The 18,453-nt window shown below is 37.9% G+C and overlaps 1 protein-coding gene across 1 annotated transcript in view; it reads left to right on the top strand.

Moving 5' to 3' along the window:
* The window catches only part of GPNMB (glycoprotein nmb), a 24,068-nt gene extending 5,679 nt beyond the window's left edge, over positions 1 to 18,389 (top strand). Inside the window, exons 2-11 of the mRNA XM_006911989.3 lie at positions 404 to 556; positions 1,261 to 1,404; positions 3,255 to 3,425; positions 5,643 to 5,801; positions 6,118 to 6,429; positions 10,470 to 10,568; positions 11,439 to 11,541; positions 13,084 to 13,292; positions 16,765 to 16,858; positions 17,313 to 18,389. Coding sequence (XP_006912051.1) covers positions 404 to 556; positions 1,261 to 1,404; positions 3,255 to 3,425; positions 5,643 to 5,801; positions 6,118 to 6,429; positions 10,470 to 10,568; positions 11,439 to 11,541; positions 13,084 to 13,292; positions 16,765 to 16,858; positions 17,313 to 17,460 — 1,592 coding nt within the window. The 3' untranslated portion in view covers positions 17,461 to 18,389. The remainder of the gene's footprint in view (positions 1 to 403; positions 557 to 1,260; positions 1,405 to 3,254; positions 3,426 to 5,642; positions 5,802 to 6,117; positions 6,430 to 10,469; positions 10,569 to 11,438; positions 11,542 to 13,083; positions 13,293 to 16,764; positions 16,859 to 17,312) is intronic.
* The last annotated feature ends 64 nt before the right edge of the window (positions 18,390 to 18,453 follow it).

An 18,453-nucleotide genomic window follows, 5' to 3' on the forward strand; every position in this document is an offset into this window, starting at 1 on the left:
TGCCTGAGCCACGTTCCTTTAACCAAGTGAACAGTTCGAACAGAAAAAGATGCAAAAACTGGTCTGAAGATTATTGGCATCCGTGTTTTCCTAATGATATTGTATCAAATTCAAATATTCAGTGGATACAGATTGAGAAACAAAATATGGCCAAGAAAGACTAACTTTCAAAATTTTTCCTTGATTCTTTTCAAGTACACAAAGAGATAGGGTCTAAATACTTGTATTAAAGGTATTTCCAGTACACATTAAAAAAAAAATCTTTATTTGCTTGACATATTGGAAATATTATATATGTGCTTTCCAACCTTATGAAATATAAAATGGCTTTAACCATTGTTAGGTAAATACTAAGTGAGGAATGGAACAGACCAAATAATTTGTTTTTCAAATATTGATACAGAATTTCATGAAGTGCTGAGCAATGAAAGAACTTCCAGTTATATGAGAGAGCATAACCATCTAAATGGTTGGTCTTCAGATGAAAATGATTGGAATGAAGAACTCTATCCAGTGTGGAAAAGAGGAGACCCGAGGTGGAAAATGTCCTGGAAAGGTAAGTCAAAAGATTCAACGCAAACAGCTGTCATTTCCTATTTAAGTTAGTTTCCAAGGTTCTAGACTTAGAGATTATGTGGCTTATGTTTCTTCTGTGAATATACTCCAGTTACCAAATGGGAAGAATTTGGATTTGGCAATTTTCCCTTTATCTCAACATATTACTTACACACACACACACACAAACACACACACACCAGTTTAATCTCCTTAGAATTATACTTCTTGGAAGATTTTGGAGAGAGCAGATTTAGCCTCAAACCTGTTTAACTAATATGTGAATGGTCACCTTCAGAAGATCTGAGACTCCAGAGTTGTTTTTGACCATCTCAAAAGTGTGGTTTGTCGGAAAGTGAGCATCTTTTCATTCACATGAATGAATGACTTCTTTCATCATTGGTTTTGAGATTAAGAACACAGACCTTTAATACTTTTCTCCTCAATCCAATTGAGCAGATTTTCTTATTATTTTAAGTATGTTTTTTTCATCTTTACAGAATTCTTTAAATGGTCTGACTTCTTTTTCTATTCCTCTTCTAGAATGTTGCACTCAAATCAAAAATTAAGAATCCAGAAAATAAATTAATGTATCATAAAGAGGCACGAGGATCCTCCAGCTGGTCCTTATAAGTAGATTTAACTTTATCAGGGAAAGGAAAGAGAGATGCTTGATCACTGAACTCCACTTTTCTCTTGTCCTAGGAGGCCACATGCAGGTGAATCTGACCAGTGATTCCCCAGCACTGGTGGGCTCAAACATAACATTTACGGTGAAGTTGGTATTTCCCAGATGCCAAAAGGAAGATGCCGATGGCAACATAGTCTATGAGAAGAACTGCAGAAATGGTAAGGAATGTTCTTCACGTCACAGGAACACACACCCTAGTTCTCCAAACTACTGGATACAGTAGTAGTTCTCGTAAACTACTGCGGATCCATCTCAAAAACTTGAATGCTCACAGGTACTTCTGTAAATGCAAGATGCTGCTATCATCCCATGTTACCCACTCCTCAAGTAGGATGACAAGGAGGGTGAGCATCACCCTTCATCAAAATCATTAGCCCATGCCACGTCAGCAAACTGGTGACTTGGAACCCTTTTCAGAGCTATTGTCTATACTGTCATGCTCAGCTTTTTCTTAGTGTCCAGTTGATTAGACAGAGGATGCCTTATTGATTCTTCAGTTTTGATTTTATTGCTTGGAATTCTTTTGGCTATTCAGAAAATACCCAATTTGACGGATATTCGCTGATCAGTTTAATTTCTGCTCACAAGTGTTTCTTAAGCAAATGCTGTGTGTATAGATTTTGGATTTGCTATGCTCTCGTTAAAGCAGATGAGCTCTTTGTACATGTTAAAGAGCACAAATGAACACAAATAAATCAAGAGAAATTATCTGTTAGAACTGGACATTCTCAAAAACTCCGAACTTCGATCAGTGACAAGGCTGTTAAATGCACTTATGATCTGATTTTATTATTAGAACTTCTATTAAATTGTCAGTGTGTTCATTCCTTCTTAATGTATCTTCCTATGAGGAAAACATTAGATTTTATTTAGAAAGATTTTGATAGTTTAAAAAATGTTGTATTTAATATTCCGTAGCATTTTTCTTTTTTTCAAAAAAAGCTGATTCTTACGAACATTTCAAATGACAATCTAGCCCTCTAAGCATTTTTATATGAAAGAGTCCTTGTGACGTCTGAAAATTTTAAGAAAATGTCTATTACTACGGAAAGGAATTAAGGATCTTTGAAGAAATGACAGATTCCAGGTATAAGGTAGGAAGAGTACCAAATGAGCTGGCACATCTTATTGTGCCAGAAAACAAGGAGGACTCAAAGACTAATGGGGACATGTCATAAGGACACAGACGCCAGACTGAAGGAGCTCCCCCTGGCCATGTTTAGGTCAATTTAAGAATAAAAAATATTAATGACAGTAAGTGACCAATCAATAAAAAGACTCTCCATAAATGTCAGTGAAATTAAAAAAAACAAAAAAACAAGAGAGTGAGGAGGTTGTGCTAGATTGCTAGATGAAAAGATATTGCCCGTGACTTATTTAAAATGAAAAATGTCACATGTACAGAAAAGTAGAAAGGAAGTTATATTGAGAATTCAAATACCCTCTACCTAAATACAACTATTTAAATATTTTGCTATACTTGCTCTTTTCTTTCTTTCTCAACCTTTCTTTCTTTCTGAAACAAAATAGCCAAAAGTGGTATGCAACCCTCGATTACCATCATAGGGGTGGTAATGACGTTGTGTCTATGTAGGAGAATACCTTTATTCTTAGATGTGTGCTGAAGTCTTCAGGAGTGGAGAGTCATAACGTCAAATGAGTCAGCAAGAAGTAGAGTGTATCCAAATAAAAAGATAAAGCATCTCTCTGTTCGGTTTGAATACAGTTGTGATTTGGAAACCTAATATGAAGATAAAATATATCAAGTTATATCTCTAGATTGAACTTTTATGAATAACTGCTTTCTATAAAACTTATTGAAATATAACATATATGCAGGAAAAAATGCACAAGTCACAAACATACCACTGGATGAATTCTGAACATTAGGGTTTTACTTGTCCACCTAATATTTAAACTAGTTATAAAAAAAATGTTTAATTCAATGATGATCATTGAGCATTCTGAGTCCAGATGACAATCATGGCTTGTTTCTTTCTCGATTTAGATACAGGTCCATCTCCTGACCCATACGTTTACAACTGGACAGCATGGACAGAGGATGGTGACTGGGGAAATGGCACCAACCAAAGGCATCACGTGTTTCCTGACGGAAGGCCTTTCCCTCACCACCATGGATGGAGGAAAATGAATTTTGTCTACATGTTTCATACACTTGGTTGGGCTTTTACAAATTCCTTCAGCTTTTTCTTTACCTTTCTTAAAATTTAAATTTTTTTTTTCTCTTTTCTTATTCTGTAATCAAGAACCATAACACTGAGAGTTTAATAATAGTTAATCTGCTAACTTTCTTTAGCTGGATGGAGAGGGAGGGATAAAAATAAAATCTTAGTTAGCCTTGCAAATCTCGAGGAATTAAAAAGGCGGAAAAAAGCAGATCCAGCTTTCTTTTTAAAAACAAAAATTGAGTAGATTTTTTTCTGACTAAAACAGTAATATGAAAAACATTAATATTTATTTGAATGGCACACAGATGAACATTTGTTGATTTATTCTTTATTTTTCATATTGTCAAATGAATTTTTAGTAATTAAAGAAACTTATGTTCTTTTTAGGAAATTTAGAAAATGCAGAAAAGTCAAATGAAAAAACTCATAATTAACACTAGAGGTTATCACTTAACATGACATTGTTTACTAGTATTTCTTGATTAAAATTATAATGTGTACACATTTTTTCTTAATATCATGAACATTTGACTATATCATTAAAACTCTTTATATGCATTATTTTAATTACTGTGTAATATTCCATTGTGTAGAAATAGCATAACCTAACCACAGTTCTACCTTTTTCTTTTTTTAACTACCAATGGTATCCACTTTGCTTTATTACTAGTGAAGTAATTATTTTTAGGAGCAGCAAATTTAGGTTATTACTTGCAAAGCTGCTAAGTTCTTAGTTAAAAATGTCACCAGGTGCCACCTGGCTGTGAGTATTTGAAAGCTGCTACCAATCGTGCAGCCTCCAAATTTCTAAATGTTTTGTCTTTCTGTGTAAATTAGAGAAAGCTTCTCTTTCTTCAATTAACTTATTTACAAATCAAAACGTAAATATTAATAATACATTCCAATTGAACAAAGCACAAAATATGTATATCAAATATTATGAAAAAAATGAAAATAAAATATTATGTCCATCTATTTGAATCGGTTGATTTAAAGCTGACTTTTCTTCAGTGCCTTCATGGCCTCGTCAGTCAACTCACCAAATGTCATGATTTCTTTGACCTGGCAGTTTGCAATGTCATGATTTCTTGACCTGACAGTTTGCATGGGGTCACTTATGCTCACTAACACTCCAGACTCTTTTTAGCCTAGTTAACTGGTTGAGATGTTTTTATTTAAAATCAGCTTTCAGCCAGAAATTGCTCTGTTTTTCTAACAACACTTTTGAATTTTCATCTTCTGCTGCAGAGGTCTCAGATCTAGTTGATATTCTCCCTCAACTAAGCGCAGCCCCTGTGATCTACCTCTTAGTGCCAGAACTCACATTTTCCTCACTTATAACTAACACGCCGAGAGACGCCTCTTCTCTACAACCTGCATCAGAACTGCCTCTGCGTTTTAAAGTTAAGGACAATTCCAAATTACACACTCCTTAGAAGACTAGTATATTTCTGACACCTTTGACCATGTGACAAACATGGCTTCTAACTATCCCCACCTCACAGGCATCCACCTTACAATACCTGTTGTTCCAATGACACATCTATACTAGGTGTCTCGATAGGATTAGAAAAATCCTTGAGCTCTGACGAAGAGGAATTACTTTCACTAGTTGACAGTGGCGGTTAGATTCAAGTTAGGATTGGAGAAAGAAAAAGAATAGCTCAAGGGTGTCCTAGAAATGTGTTTATGGAACCACTTCCTTCTTTTTTATACCCACCATAGCTTTTATCACTTACTGCAATAATTATATACAAATACCATTAGAAGGTGGAGGATTCTAGTCCCCTAAAAACAGCTGCTTAACAATATAGCTGAAATAGTAATATTGTTACAAAAATAAGGTAGATTTCTGGATAAATTTTTAAAAACTCCACTGGATACCTCACCATGTATTTTCTATGGGAAACACATGTATTTCAAGTGCCAGATCACTTACTTATAAAAACTATTTATTTGTAAATTAATGACTGTATTATGCCACTAAACAGCTCTGTAAATTTTAAACAACTATATGCAATTATGTTTATTTAACTGTGTGTTCGTTTTACATAAAAATGAACATCATCTTCCTTCCTTTCCACATCCCCATCTTGTTTTCCCTCCCCAGAGCAATCTCTAAGTGGCAGTCACTAGTATTTAAGAAGCAACTTCCTATAATGATCATGTAAGGGAACTAATACCTAAATATTTCCAACCTCTCAAAGGTCAGTATTTCCAGAAACTGGGACGGTGTTCAGCGAATGTTTCGGTAAACACAACCAACATGACGCTTGGCCCTCAGCTCATGGAAGTAACTGTCTACAGAAGACACCGATGGTCATATGTCCCAATGGCAAAAGTAAAAACTGTGTACGTGGTAACAGGTGAGCAGTGTGAACTCTAAATTAACTGTGATGAGGCACTTAGTATCTGGTGATGTTAGTGGGTTAAGAAAGAGTTAGAGCCAAGTGTTTTGGGTTAGGTTACAATTCATCTGGACTCCTTCTCAAATTCATTTATATTTAATGAAGTATTCTGTTTTCCAGGATAACTTAGGGAAACTCTAGAAAACTTGCATAGGAAAAGGAAAAATGATGCTGCGTTATCCTCAATTTGAATTTTTAACCTAAAAGCATTACTGAAGCAATCCACTTAAAATCAAGCAATCATGCATTTTTTTTTCTTGGTTGTATCTTTTAGATCAGATTCCTTTATTTGTGGATATGTCTCAGAAGAACGACCGAAATTTGTCTGATGAAACCTTCCTCCGGGGCCTCCCCATTACGTTCAATGTCCTGATTCACGATCCCAGCCACTTCCTCAATGAGTCTGCCATTCAGTACAAGTGGAACTTCGGTGATGGTACTGGTCTCTTTGCCTCCAACAATCACACTTTGAATCACACGTATGTGCTCAATGGAACCTACAGCTTTAACCTCACTGTGCAAGCTGCAGTGCCTGGGCCTTGTCCTTCACCAACACCCAGACCTCCAAAACCCACCCGGTCTTCACGTAAGTGTTTTCCCAGGTGATCTTTGGCAAAGAGGGCTGGGGACTTTAATCTCTAAAAAAATAAATAAATAAATAAAACCTGTCATGCAAGTTACAGTATTAGGTCCCTACTTGAAACAGTTGTGTACAAACTCTACGACAATCCTATTCTATACCTGTTGATTTTTTAAAGCCACTTTACCACCGTTTTGACTATAGGAATATGGAAAAAAAGAATATGTTTAAACTCACTTTGCAGGTAGTATTTGGAGGCTTGTATACAGCTCTTTGACCACCCTCATTTTCACTGGCCCTTGTTGTGCGTGCAGGTGCTTTCCCCTCCCAGCCCATCACATTTCTGTGTGTCTCCCATTTTTTGTCACTAGGAGAAGACACACTGGCCCCTTGTAAACATTCAGGCCATCCCACTTTCCTTCCTCTCCCTCCAGCCTTCCTCCCCACTCCCATTCTCCTCCCTCCCCTGCCCTTATCCACCTAATGTCCTAGGAACACAGCAACCCTTAAGAGCAGTTTCTAAATGACCCAAAGAAGAATGCACTTTGAGAATATTTGTTGGCTAGCAAGCTGGAAAGACTCCTGACATTAAAAATTGTCCTGGTTGTAAGGCATAATTAATTAGATGCCACTCCTTCCCCATATCAGCCATAAGAACATCTTAGTACCTCAGGATCCAGGAGATGGTAATAGGCTGTCACTGGTCACATGAGAGTGCCATCACTAAGCCCAGAGGGAACACTCTATTATGACGTCCAGATTGTTGCCATTGTTTTTAACAAAACTTGTTAGTTATAAATAATAAACTGTCATAATAGTGTGTTATTAATAAAACAAGATCTTGTTAAATCAAGACTATCTAAATCAAAAAAGACACTATAATTTTGATTAATTCTTTTCTGAGATATTTTAAAGTACAAAATTAATGCACGTTCCTTAGTAAAAATTCACATATAGAAATCTAGAATAAAAGTGAAAGTTCCTATTCGCATGCTCCTCATAGGAGTTAAATCCTGTTAATAGTTGGGAGTGTTTCTTCCCAGATCATTTCCTATGCATTCACAAACATATTTTATAAGTACGCATAGAGTTTATTTGGTTTTTATGTAAATGGGTTCATGCTATATATATTGTTCTACAGTTTTCTTTTTTTCACTTAACAAACATCATGGAGATCTTTCCATTTATCAACACATGTAAATTTAACTCACTTTATTCAATGGCTACCTAGCATCCCACAGTATATATAAACTATAATTTATTTAACCATTCTCTTACTGATGGATGATTAGGTTACTTCTAATTCCAATCACAATATAACCGAACAACTCTAAATATATAGCTTTGTTCTGATATTTCCATAGGAGGATCAGTTTCTTTATCTACAACTATTGATGGTTTTCCTTACAAATAAAAGTGCCAGGTATAAAATTCAAATTAAATTACAGATGCCTGTAATATCTAGACCTATCTAGAAATTCTTGAATGGTAAAGAGCTTAATGTTAGGTTATTTAATACTAGTCTATTTTAAATTGCATTTTTATTAATGTAGCTTGTTTTTCTTAGAACCTATTAGAAAAATATTTTTTAGTCAATGAAATGGTATTTTAAATTTCTGTTATTATTTTTCCATAGGTTAGACCATAAGATATAAGATAGTAACCTTATGAGTTAAGTTTTATAGTTCAGGGAATCTGTCTGGCTTTACATAAAGGTGTTAGATCAACCATAATCAACTCCAAAATGTCTTAAAGCAGCTATAAGAGTTGGGGAAGAGGAATGGGTGGGAATAAGTAATGGAACCCAAGGTGATGATAGGAATCAGCCCATGACTTGAAAAGGAGAGATGAGGTGGGGTATTTGTCCTCTAGAAGAGAGAGCATTTTCAGCTATGCATACCATATTATCAGGCTTGGATTATTGAGCACTGGATTCTTATTGAACCAAAAATTATATTCTCTCTGCTTTGGTAAGTGGCTTCATAAGAAAGTATAGCCATTAATAGAAACGAAATGCCACCACAGGAGTGAGACAGAAGCAGAGCTGAAAAAGCGATTTAGAAAAATAATTACATCATAGAGCAGCAGACAGGCATGAACTAGTTCAAAGTCACACATGTTCATTTTTCAGACTTTTGTGAACAAATCTGAAAAGAACAACTTTGAAACTTTGTAAGACTAATGCTGATCAGTATAATACTACACATATATCATATCATATCATATATCATGTCGAACTTCCCCAAAGAATCAAGAGTTCTCATACCATTCTCTGGGAGATAGGCACCGAAATAGTGAATTAAATATGCAACTTGCCTTCTTTTTCATCTGTCTTTTAATGTGTTAGTTTTTCTCCATTAGCCCCTTAATCATACCTTGACTTTATAGATATAGGTATATAGTTATAGACTTGACTTTAGATATATCTACAAAATGCCGTATGCATTTTGACTTTTATTATTTGATCATTTGTTTAAAAGAAGTGTTATTTTTAAATACAGCAGGGTCTCTATTTCATGTTCTAAATTGACAGCTAAATTCTGCCTGGCAAGAACTTTAAAAGAAGGAATTTTCCTGTTTTCTGGGAAAAGCCAGCCATCTTTAATACTTTGCACATATGTCACCATAAAACAAACAAACAAACAAACAAATAATAAAAATACTTCACACAAATCTATTACTGCAGAACACATCAGTTAAATCTCAAGACAAAATAAATGGTTATCCTGTAACTTTCAAAGGACCATCGTGAAACTCAGGGGACATTCTCAGGAGCCTGCCGCAGCCAATCTTGCTGATAAACCACTGCATTTAAATCCAGCATGGTGTCAGAACCCTTCGGGGCTTTACCCAAGCAGCGTTTCCCAAAATGTGTGCCATGGAACACTTATTTCCAGAGATGCTCTGCCACTAAAGGCTCTGGGGAAATCTCCCAACTGGCTTCATACTTAATGTCACTGTGTTAGAGATACAGTCCTCACAAAGCTTTGATGCGCTTCCCCCAAAACTGAGTCCATCTTCATATCTTTTGAAATTTAAGAGAAAAATAGCGTTATATTTTCAGTATCATGTTTTCTTTCCAGTCTTTTTATCTTATTTTAAAGGACTACCAATACCTTGATTAGAGCTTTTTAAATTGTAACTTTTTTCTTTTCTTTTTTTTTTTTTTTTACTGAGGTAAAATTGGTATATAACATTGTATTAGTTTCAGGTGTACAGAGTATTAAATTCTTTGCTCTAGTCATACTCAAAGGGTTATTTTTCAAAATCGTCTTATATTTGCTCCTTTCCTTCCTCACACTTTAGCTCATCAATAACTGTGAGACTTTTAGAATGTAAACTTTGGAGCTATGAGACATCCAAATGGGCAAAGAATTACCTTTTATTCATGTTGCTTCTTAATCTATTATACACCAATCTTAACATTTTAAATTATGTCTTAAATGTTATAGTGTATCCATATCTAAATAGATATATAGAAGTACATGTCGAGACAAGGAAACATATTTATTAAATATTTCCTATATGGCAGGCATGAGAAGCAGGTTTTATATACCTTATTTAAGTTTCATAGTTCAACTCTACTAGGTCAGGAAATATTATTCTTCTTTACATATGAGCAAATTGAGGCAAAGTGAGGTTAAATATGCCCATGGTCTCAAACGGCCAAGAACAAGGAACTGAAATTTAAGCTCAGAATACCTGCCTCCAAAATTAAAATATGACTTTGTCTATTATGGCCTGCTTTCTTTCATCATGGTTGTTTTATCACACATTTTAACATGGCTTCTACCTTTCATTTGCTTCCTATATTTAAATAAGATGGGATTGTGTTTATCTACATAATTTAACAATCATAATGCTTTACAGCTCTCACATCTTTATGAATCATTACACGTTTAGTTCAATTTCTGTAGCAATTTAATAGTAAAAATTATTGATATTCTTCTAAAGAGCAGGTAGTGAGATGTTTAGATTTTTGGCTATAACATATACATCTTTTGAATTCTCAGCAACTAATCTAAAATCTTATTCAAACTCTCTAGTACCTGCTGGTGACAACCCCCTGGAGCTGTGGGAAACTCCTGATGAAAACTGCCAGATTAACAGATACGGTTACTTTAAAGCCACTATTACAATTGTAGGTAAGACCAGCCAGAAGGATGTTAGAATCTACCTCCGGCCACACACTCACTTTGCTGATTCTGAAGGGGTGGGGTTGGGGAACGGGCACCCACTCTCTCTGTCCAGGGTGATACCACATATGCACAAGCAAAGGCTCTATGAATTTCTAGATTCCCACCTGCTTACGCCGGCCCTCCATAGACATCCTGGCGGAAATGATCCCTCCGTGAGGCCCACGTACTAACATCCTGCAGGGGCCTGGATGCCCGATCCTGTGCATCTCAGAGATCTGAATGATTGTGCCTTGAAGGAAGGACAGTAACAAGTTCCCACAACTTCCACTCTCTTCCTCCAGCTAATTTCACTTATTGTATGTAAGAAAGGAATGAACAGGGCCACCACACCTGGCTATACATCTTAGGCACAGCCCCCAGGTGCCCAACAGAGAAAATAAGTGGGGGCTGAAGCCCAGGCTGTGTACCCTGACTCTGAGATTAAGGGCTAGAACTCTGCTCTATGCCCTGAGGCCAAGCCACCTCTGCCCAGAGAATCTGGCAAGGCCTGAGCCTGGGGGCTGCATCCCCCCAGGGGTACCTTTTCCTAAAACACCTGCTCAAAGGTCATGCTGCCTTATAGCACAGACACAGGCTCCAGGAGTAAAGAGCTAGGTTGGACTGAAGAACAGTTCAGTTTGACTTTGAAAATGCTGCATGGATGTGAATCCAAAGTTATGGGATAGATTCCCTGATCTGGTGTGTTTCTGGTATGGCGAGAAGTCCGTCTCCATTTTGTTTGGCCTTCCGATTTGTTAAGGAGTGTTTTGAATTGGTTGGATTTGGTTTGGTTCCCATTGTGTTTTGATATTTTTTCCTATGGGATTGTTTTGTTAGATGGAATTCTGGAGGTTAACATCATTCAGATGACGGACGTTCAGATTCCCCCGCCACAGCCTGACAACTCCCTGATGGATTTTGTCGTGTCCTGCCAAGGGACGTGAGTACATTATCTCAGAGGAAGGGGTCGAATGAGGACCCCAGGCATGAAAAGAGGGCTCGACCCCAGTCTCCCCTTCTAAGATGATTTAATTGCTGGTTCATCAGTAAGCCGGGACAAGGAAGGACTCTCAAGCACTTGGTTTGCTAGAGTTGAGCGATGCTCATTAATTTTAATTGTTGATGAAGTTGAACGATAATTTTTGATTGAACACTTACTATGTTCTTAACATTTTACATCTGTTCTCATATCGAATCCTCATACAATCCTAGGAGTCTCCTCATTTCATAGATGGGGCCATAGTCATAGAACTTGCTCCCATAGACAGTGGGTACTGGGCAGAGCACGGTTCACAGGTCGAGGTCTGGCTCCAAACCCCTCTCTTAAGCTCCCTGAGCCTCCTCCAGAGTAGCAGGAGGCCAGTGTGGAATGGCTGTGTCCTGGCATTAGTTAATAGCAATGCCTGATAATCCCGTCTCTCTTGATAATTTGCAAAGCTCTCCTAATGCATTAGATAATAAGACTTCCTATGGTTTGGTTACAACTGTATATAATAGACTAAATAGATATTAATATATGTACTATAAATATATGTACTATATCAATTAACTAATTAAATATGTTCATGAATTGATTTACACATGTGTAAATCGAGTAATTAAAATATGTGTATGTAAATGTATAAATGAATCAAGAACATGAGCTGGTATAAAAACGTGGCCTTATTTGATAAAAAGAGAGGCAAAGAAACTAGAGGAAAAGCTGACTGAAGGAGCGAGGCTGCTGCAAGAGGCCGGGGCGCGCCCTGCATCTCACCCACGCCCTCGCTGGACCCGGCATTGGTCTCTCCCTCCAGGAAGTCTGCTCAGAAGCGAAACAGTGACTTTGACAGTAATGCATGGCCTAGCAGTCTAGTGATGACAAGGACAGTTGTCAAACACCTTTTGTTCAAGTCCCAGCTTTGTCTCTAACTGCTTGTGTGACCTTGAGCTAATTATGTCCCCTCCTAGAGCTGGTTTGTCCACTGGCACACTGGGATATTACTTTCCTCATAGAGTCATTGAGAGGAATAGATGAGACCATGTCATCTATCTAAAACTCAGTGCCTTGTGCACAGTAAATACCACATAATCAGCTGTCATTGCTGCTGCCACCGTTATAGCTCTGCAGGAACCCAGGCAGGGCCAGCTCCTCTGGCATTTAATAACACCTTTGCCTAACACCGAGCGGTCTGCATCTTCGGGCATGCTAGGGAGAGGAAAGGTAGAGGGAATGACGTGGGCTTCACACCATTTCCAATGGCCCCTTGCCTTGGGGGACATAATTTCTTTCTCCTCCACCCCAAGGGCCTCACCTTCCACAGGATACAGAGAAAGCAATAGCTCACATCCAGGCTTGTTTAAGGGTAAACGATATATAACAATTCAACATCGTATGGTTTGAGTAAAAATAATGCGGCATTCAATTTTATAGAAATGTAATGATTTTCCCTTTAAAACAACTACACTCCTCTCACCCTCTTGGTGCTGTTTACGCCCTTAGCATTCCCAAAGAGGTCTGCACCGTAATTTCTGACCCCACCTGCCAGATCGCCCAGGACACATTCTGCAACCCTGTGGATGTGGGTGATATGTGCTTGCTGACTGTGAGACGGGCCTTCAACGGATCCGGGACATACTGTATGAACCTCACTCTGGGTGATGATGTGAGTCTGGCCCTCACGAGCACCCTCGTCTCTGTCCCAGGCAGAGGTGAGTTTCTTTTTATGGTTGTACAAGCATTTCCTATTGCAAATAAAGGGTGTTGTGTTCAATACTAGAGCTATTCAGAGCTTTGTCATCAATGTTTAATTTCGTTTCAGTGCAAAATTCATTGAACTATTGTTAATGTGGATTTGAGAATGAGCCTTAAAATTCAACAGCAAATCTACTTAGGGAAGGGATGAGAGAGACGGACCGAATAAAATAGTGGCCAAAGAAAAGCCTTTTGCTGAAAAAAATCTGCTGTGATCATGGACCAGTAATAACAGGACATGATCACCGCATGCTCGAATAGATTTGTATTTCAAGGGGGAAGTGTAAAGCCCAATATCAAAAAAAAAAAAAAACAACAATGTTCTCCAATTAAACTATAGCAAAGAGTGAGCTGGTATCATGTTGTCATTAGAATCTACCTGGGCAAAGATATGAAGCCAAGAAGAGAAATGAGAAGCCAAGTGGACTCCTGGCTCCCTTCTAACTTGCCACATGTCCTTTCTTTCCCTCCTCATATTCTCCCAATCATTATATTGAGACCGTAAGAAACCAATGGACCTATTTTCCAGATGCTCACCAGAAAATTAATCTCTACCCTCCTAATGCTCGGAGAGGCAAAATATTAACAAAGTGGACTAAAAAATTTCATTGAGAAATTTTCATTTGCTGGTGGCTTCCAGTGTTTCCCAGCCTCAAAAGTAGGACTCTACCTGGTGATCCTAACTGAACGTCACTTGTAACCAACTTTGTTGTGAGTTACTGTGTCATCTTAGAAGGAATGCTACGTGGTGGAAAGGAAAGGGGAGATTAAGTTGTGCTTCTTAATTTGAGCATTATCAGGTACGATCTAATGACCAACTCACAAATAACTCCTTTGGACTTGGAGCCTAGCTCATAAAGTTAAATAAACATAGAGTTATCCGTTAATGAAAAAAAAAAAAGGCAGCTTTAACCTCATTGAAAGAAAAGCTTAAGGAATCATACATATAATTATTTGTATGAGGGCTTATCGTTGGTAAGATCCAAGGTGTAGGTTTAAAAAAAGAAAAATAATACAAAAGTACCTTACTTTGTGGGGTGGGGTGCATTGGGGTCCTCGGGTGAAGCGCTCAAGAGAAGGGCGGAAAGGGGCAGGCCTTGGCCTCTGTTTCTGAGTGAGTGGGGATCTTCAGCCTCCATGAGCTGCTGTGCTTACTGCGCGGGTGCTACCACAGTTTTTAGGAATTGCCTTTAGACGCATAAACTGGTCTGTGAAACTTCCTCGGTGCTGGCAAACCACAGTTCTCTTATCCGAATCAGTTGTTTAGATATTTGTGCTCCTTTAATTTTTGTAGTGAGTGATAACTTGAGGTGTGACCTGAGCCATTTTCAAAAGCCAAATAATGGAAGTTCAGAAGGAGAAATTTTTTTTTTTAGCAAATACAATAAACTCTTTATTTGATATGTGTAGAGATTATCAACAACAACGAAAAAAGGTAACCCATTTACCTACTTTTCAGAAGGAGAGCTTTTAACCCAGTGGCAATTGTAATTTGATGACTCCGGTTTCAAAGTCAGAATTTCAGAAATAGGTCATTGTTCAAAGGCAAACCCATAGACTTTTAGCTGAAATGACTTTTTTTTTCTTGATGCAATGAACATGCATGAAGCTCCTGCAATTCTTCCAACAAGCATCTACTCCATGCCCGGCACAGCTCTAGATGCAAGATACACAATTCTAGATAGAGTGGGGAACAAGAGGAAGAAGACCCTTGTTTTCGTGAGCAGAAACAGACAGTAAACAAATAAGATGACATTGTGAAGAAAATAAGGTCAGGGCATGGAGAGTGACCAGCGTGGAAAAGAGAAAACAGAGGTTGGCCCTGTAGATTGTGAGGTCAGGGGGAGTCCTGCATACCCAGCAGCACAAGCTTGGTGAAGGGCCTCCTCTGAACCGAGACCCAAATTTCAAGAATGAGCAGCCTGAGATATGGAAGCAGCCTAAGTGTTTATCAACAGAGGATTAACTAAAGAAGATGTAGTACATATATATATTCCATTGTGTATATATATATTCCATTATATTATATATATATATACACATACACACACACACACACGCAATGGAATATTACCCAGCCATAAAAAAAAAAAAAGAATGAAATCTTACCATTTACAGCAACATGGATAAACCTAGAGGGTATTATGCTAAGTGAAATAAATCAGACAGAGAAAGACAAATGCCATATGATCTCATATGTGGAATCTAAAAAACAAAATAAACAAAGCAGAAACAGACTCATAGGTACGGAGAACAAACCAATGGTTGCCAGATGGGAGAGGGGCTAAGGGGGTGGGATAAAAAGGGTGAAGGGATTAAGAAGTGCAAATTGGCAGTTACAAAATAGCCACAGAACTGTAAAGTATAGCATAGGGAACATAGCCGATAATATCGTAATAACTATGTATGGTGCCAGGTGGGTACTAGACTTATGCAGAAGATCACTTTGTAAGTTATATAAATGTCTAACTGCTATGCTATACCCTTGAAACTAATATAATATTGAATGTCAACCAATTGAAAAAAAAAAAAGTCCATGTAGACCCTTGTAGGCCACCAGTAGAATTAGGGTTTTATTCTGTGCATAAGAGGAACCATTTAAAGCATGGTCTTGATGCTTTTTGGTTGTAGTGATGGCTGAGAGAAGCAAGAATCATTGGGAGGTAAAATTGAAAGCAAGTAGACAATTAAGAGGTCTTCTTGGAGGAGAGGGCTGGTGGCTGGGACTGTAATGGTGGCAGAGGAGAGGGAGGAAAAATAAACACGTTATATATTGATGGTAAAGACAAGACTAGTTGATTTGCTGAGTTCCAGGAGTACAGAGAAGATATAATCCTTGCTTCATGCTTCTCATAATCTAATTGGAGAGAAATATGTAGAAGGAAGTAATTGCAACACTATGTGATCAAGGCAGAGGAAGAGAGCCAAGTAGTGACCAAGGAAGGGATGACCAGCTGCCTCATGAATGTCCCAATGGGGTGGACACCTGAGACAAACTAAGGGAAGGACCTACCAGGAAGAAAGCATGGAGATTTGAAGTGCATGGGGCTGATGGGCAACTCCCACAATGTTTAGCGCAGCTGGAAGGTAGGTGGTGGGAGAGGAGACCAGAGTTGAGGGCAGGAGGCTCACGGAGCCCTTCACCACGTGGGCACTGCTGGGTCAGATGAGACCTTAGCAGGCATCTCCAGGACATGACATCTCTCTCCTGAGCCCTTAACACAGTGTTCCAGACATGCTAATTCATTCTCTAAATGGAAGATAAGCTGACCCAAAGACTATGCATTATTTAATGGAAAAGATTACTGAAAGTCCAAAGGGAGCCATATATCTTCTGAAAGCTCCCTCTCTCATTTATTTAATTGCATTAGAAGCAGCATGTTCTCCAGGTGGAAGAGGTCAATCATATGGTCTCTCTTCTGTTTTAAGGCCCAGGCTCCCCTTCGAGAATGGTAAACGGTGTCCTGGTCTCTGTTGGCAGCTTGGCCATACTTGTCGCTGTGATCGCCTTCTTGGTGTACAAGTAAGTTGCTGGTTCTCACACTTTAAACCTCTATAGTATACTGTCAAAAATAAATAGCAATATGCTGCACAAATGGGTTATTTTCCCTTTTTGGCTTTTAACCATTTTGTGTGAGGGAGAACAATCTCCCATTGAATGATGAATACCAAATTAGCCTGTTGATTTTGCTATGTTTTTTTAAAAATCCTAAATACACTACCAGATGTCATTAACTTTACAAAATCGTGTCAGCTTAATATTTAACATATAATCTCAAATTATAGTAAACAGGCGCATTTCTTGCATGAAGAAAAGAAATATATTTCCACAAGACATCAGTGTCTTAAAAGCCATAGGTTAAATGGAATGAACCAATTTGTTGTTTGCCCTTTGCACTGAGCATGTAAAAGATTGTAGAAAGTAACGTACTCCAGCTAGAGATCTTTTTAAAATCTGTCTAACACTTTGCTTTCAGAAAACACAAGGAATATAAACCAGTAGAGGACAGTACTGGGATCAAAGACAAAGGCCTGAATGCTTTCCTCAACCATGCAAAGGCCAAGTTCTTCTCTGGAAGCCGGGAGAAAGATCCACTGCTCAAGAACTCACCAGGAAATCTTTAAATCTTCAGCCTCGTTTCTGACCAACAGCTCACTATTCAGTGCCATGTACGTGAGATGTGCTCGAGCAGATGACCACTAACTTTTTTTCCTAAAGATTTTTGTAAAGTATATATTATGGTTTAGAGGGGTCCAATGTTTTTATAGGTTATATGATGTTTTAGAGAAGTGAGGAATTATATTGCACGCAGCCTCAACCATATTACATAACTGGTAAAATCAGTCAGCAGTGCATCCTTTCATTATGATTTATGTTTCATTTATAATGTCCAACGGCATTAGTAGGATAGACATGCTGTGTCCAAAGAGTAGGGGGAGAAGGTACTATTCATTAGTCTGACCAGGTTACCTGGAAGGAGAGGCTGGACACTTTGTAGCTTTCCATATAACCACATGCATAAAACCAATGTATTGTATTCCTGTCCTTAAGTTCACGTTCCAAGCTAACTGAATCCTATTTCAATGAACATGCATGAGCTTCTAACAGCATAATAACAGGCCAAGCCTCTACTACAGTGTATGCGTGTTATACTAAATTCAGCATCAGCATCATCAGCATCATCATCATATAATAAATAGGTGTGAATATTTTCATGGCAACCTGCCCTGACCCCCTGTGTAAAGGAATGGTATTCATTCATTCATTTATCCCATGAACATTTATTTAGTGCTTTCTGTATATCAGGCATGTTGCTAGACACATGGCCCAGCACTCACAGTGCTGACACTCTTGTGTATCTATCAGAATTTCTATATACTATGGTGCATGTATTTGAAATTATATGTTGTTTTCTAAAGAAGGAGGTCCTTGGTTTTCCTACGAGTTTCTCCATTTAAATGATAGAGAAACTTGATCAGTAAGGGTTTTACCTCTGTTTGTAATTATATCATATGCTAGACTTGACATTTTTTTTTCCTCTTCTTCCTGAAAAATAAAGTTTGAAAAGAGACGTGATCCTGGAATTGTAATTATTTTCCAACTTGTTGTTTGCCTTT

The sequence above is a fragment of the Pteropus alecto genome, unplaced genomic scaffold (genome assembly GCF_000325575.1).
Source record: "Pteropus alecto unplaced genomic scaffold, ASM32557v1 scaffold21, whole genome shotgun sequence".
NCBI classification, from domain to species: Eukaryota; Metazoa; Chordata; class Mammalia; order Chiroptera; family Pteropodidae; genus Pteropus; species Pteropus alecto.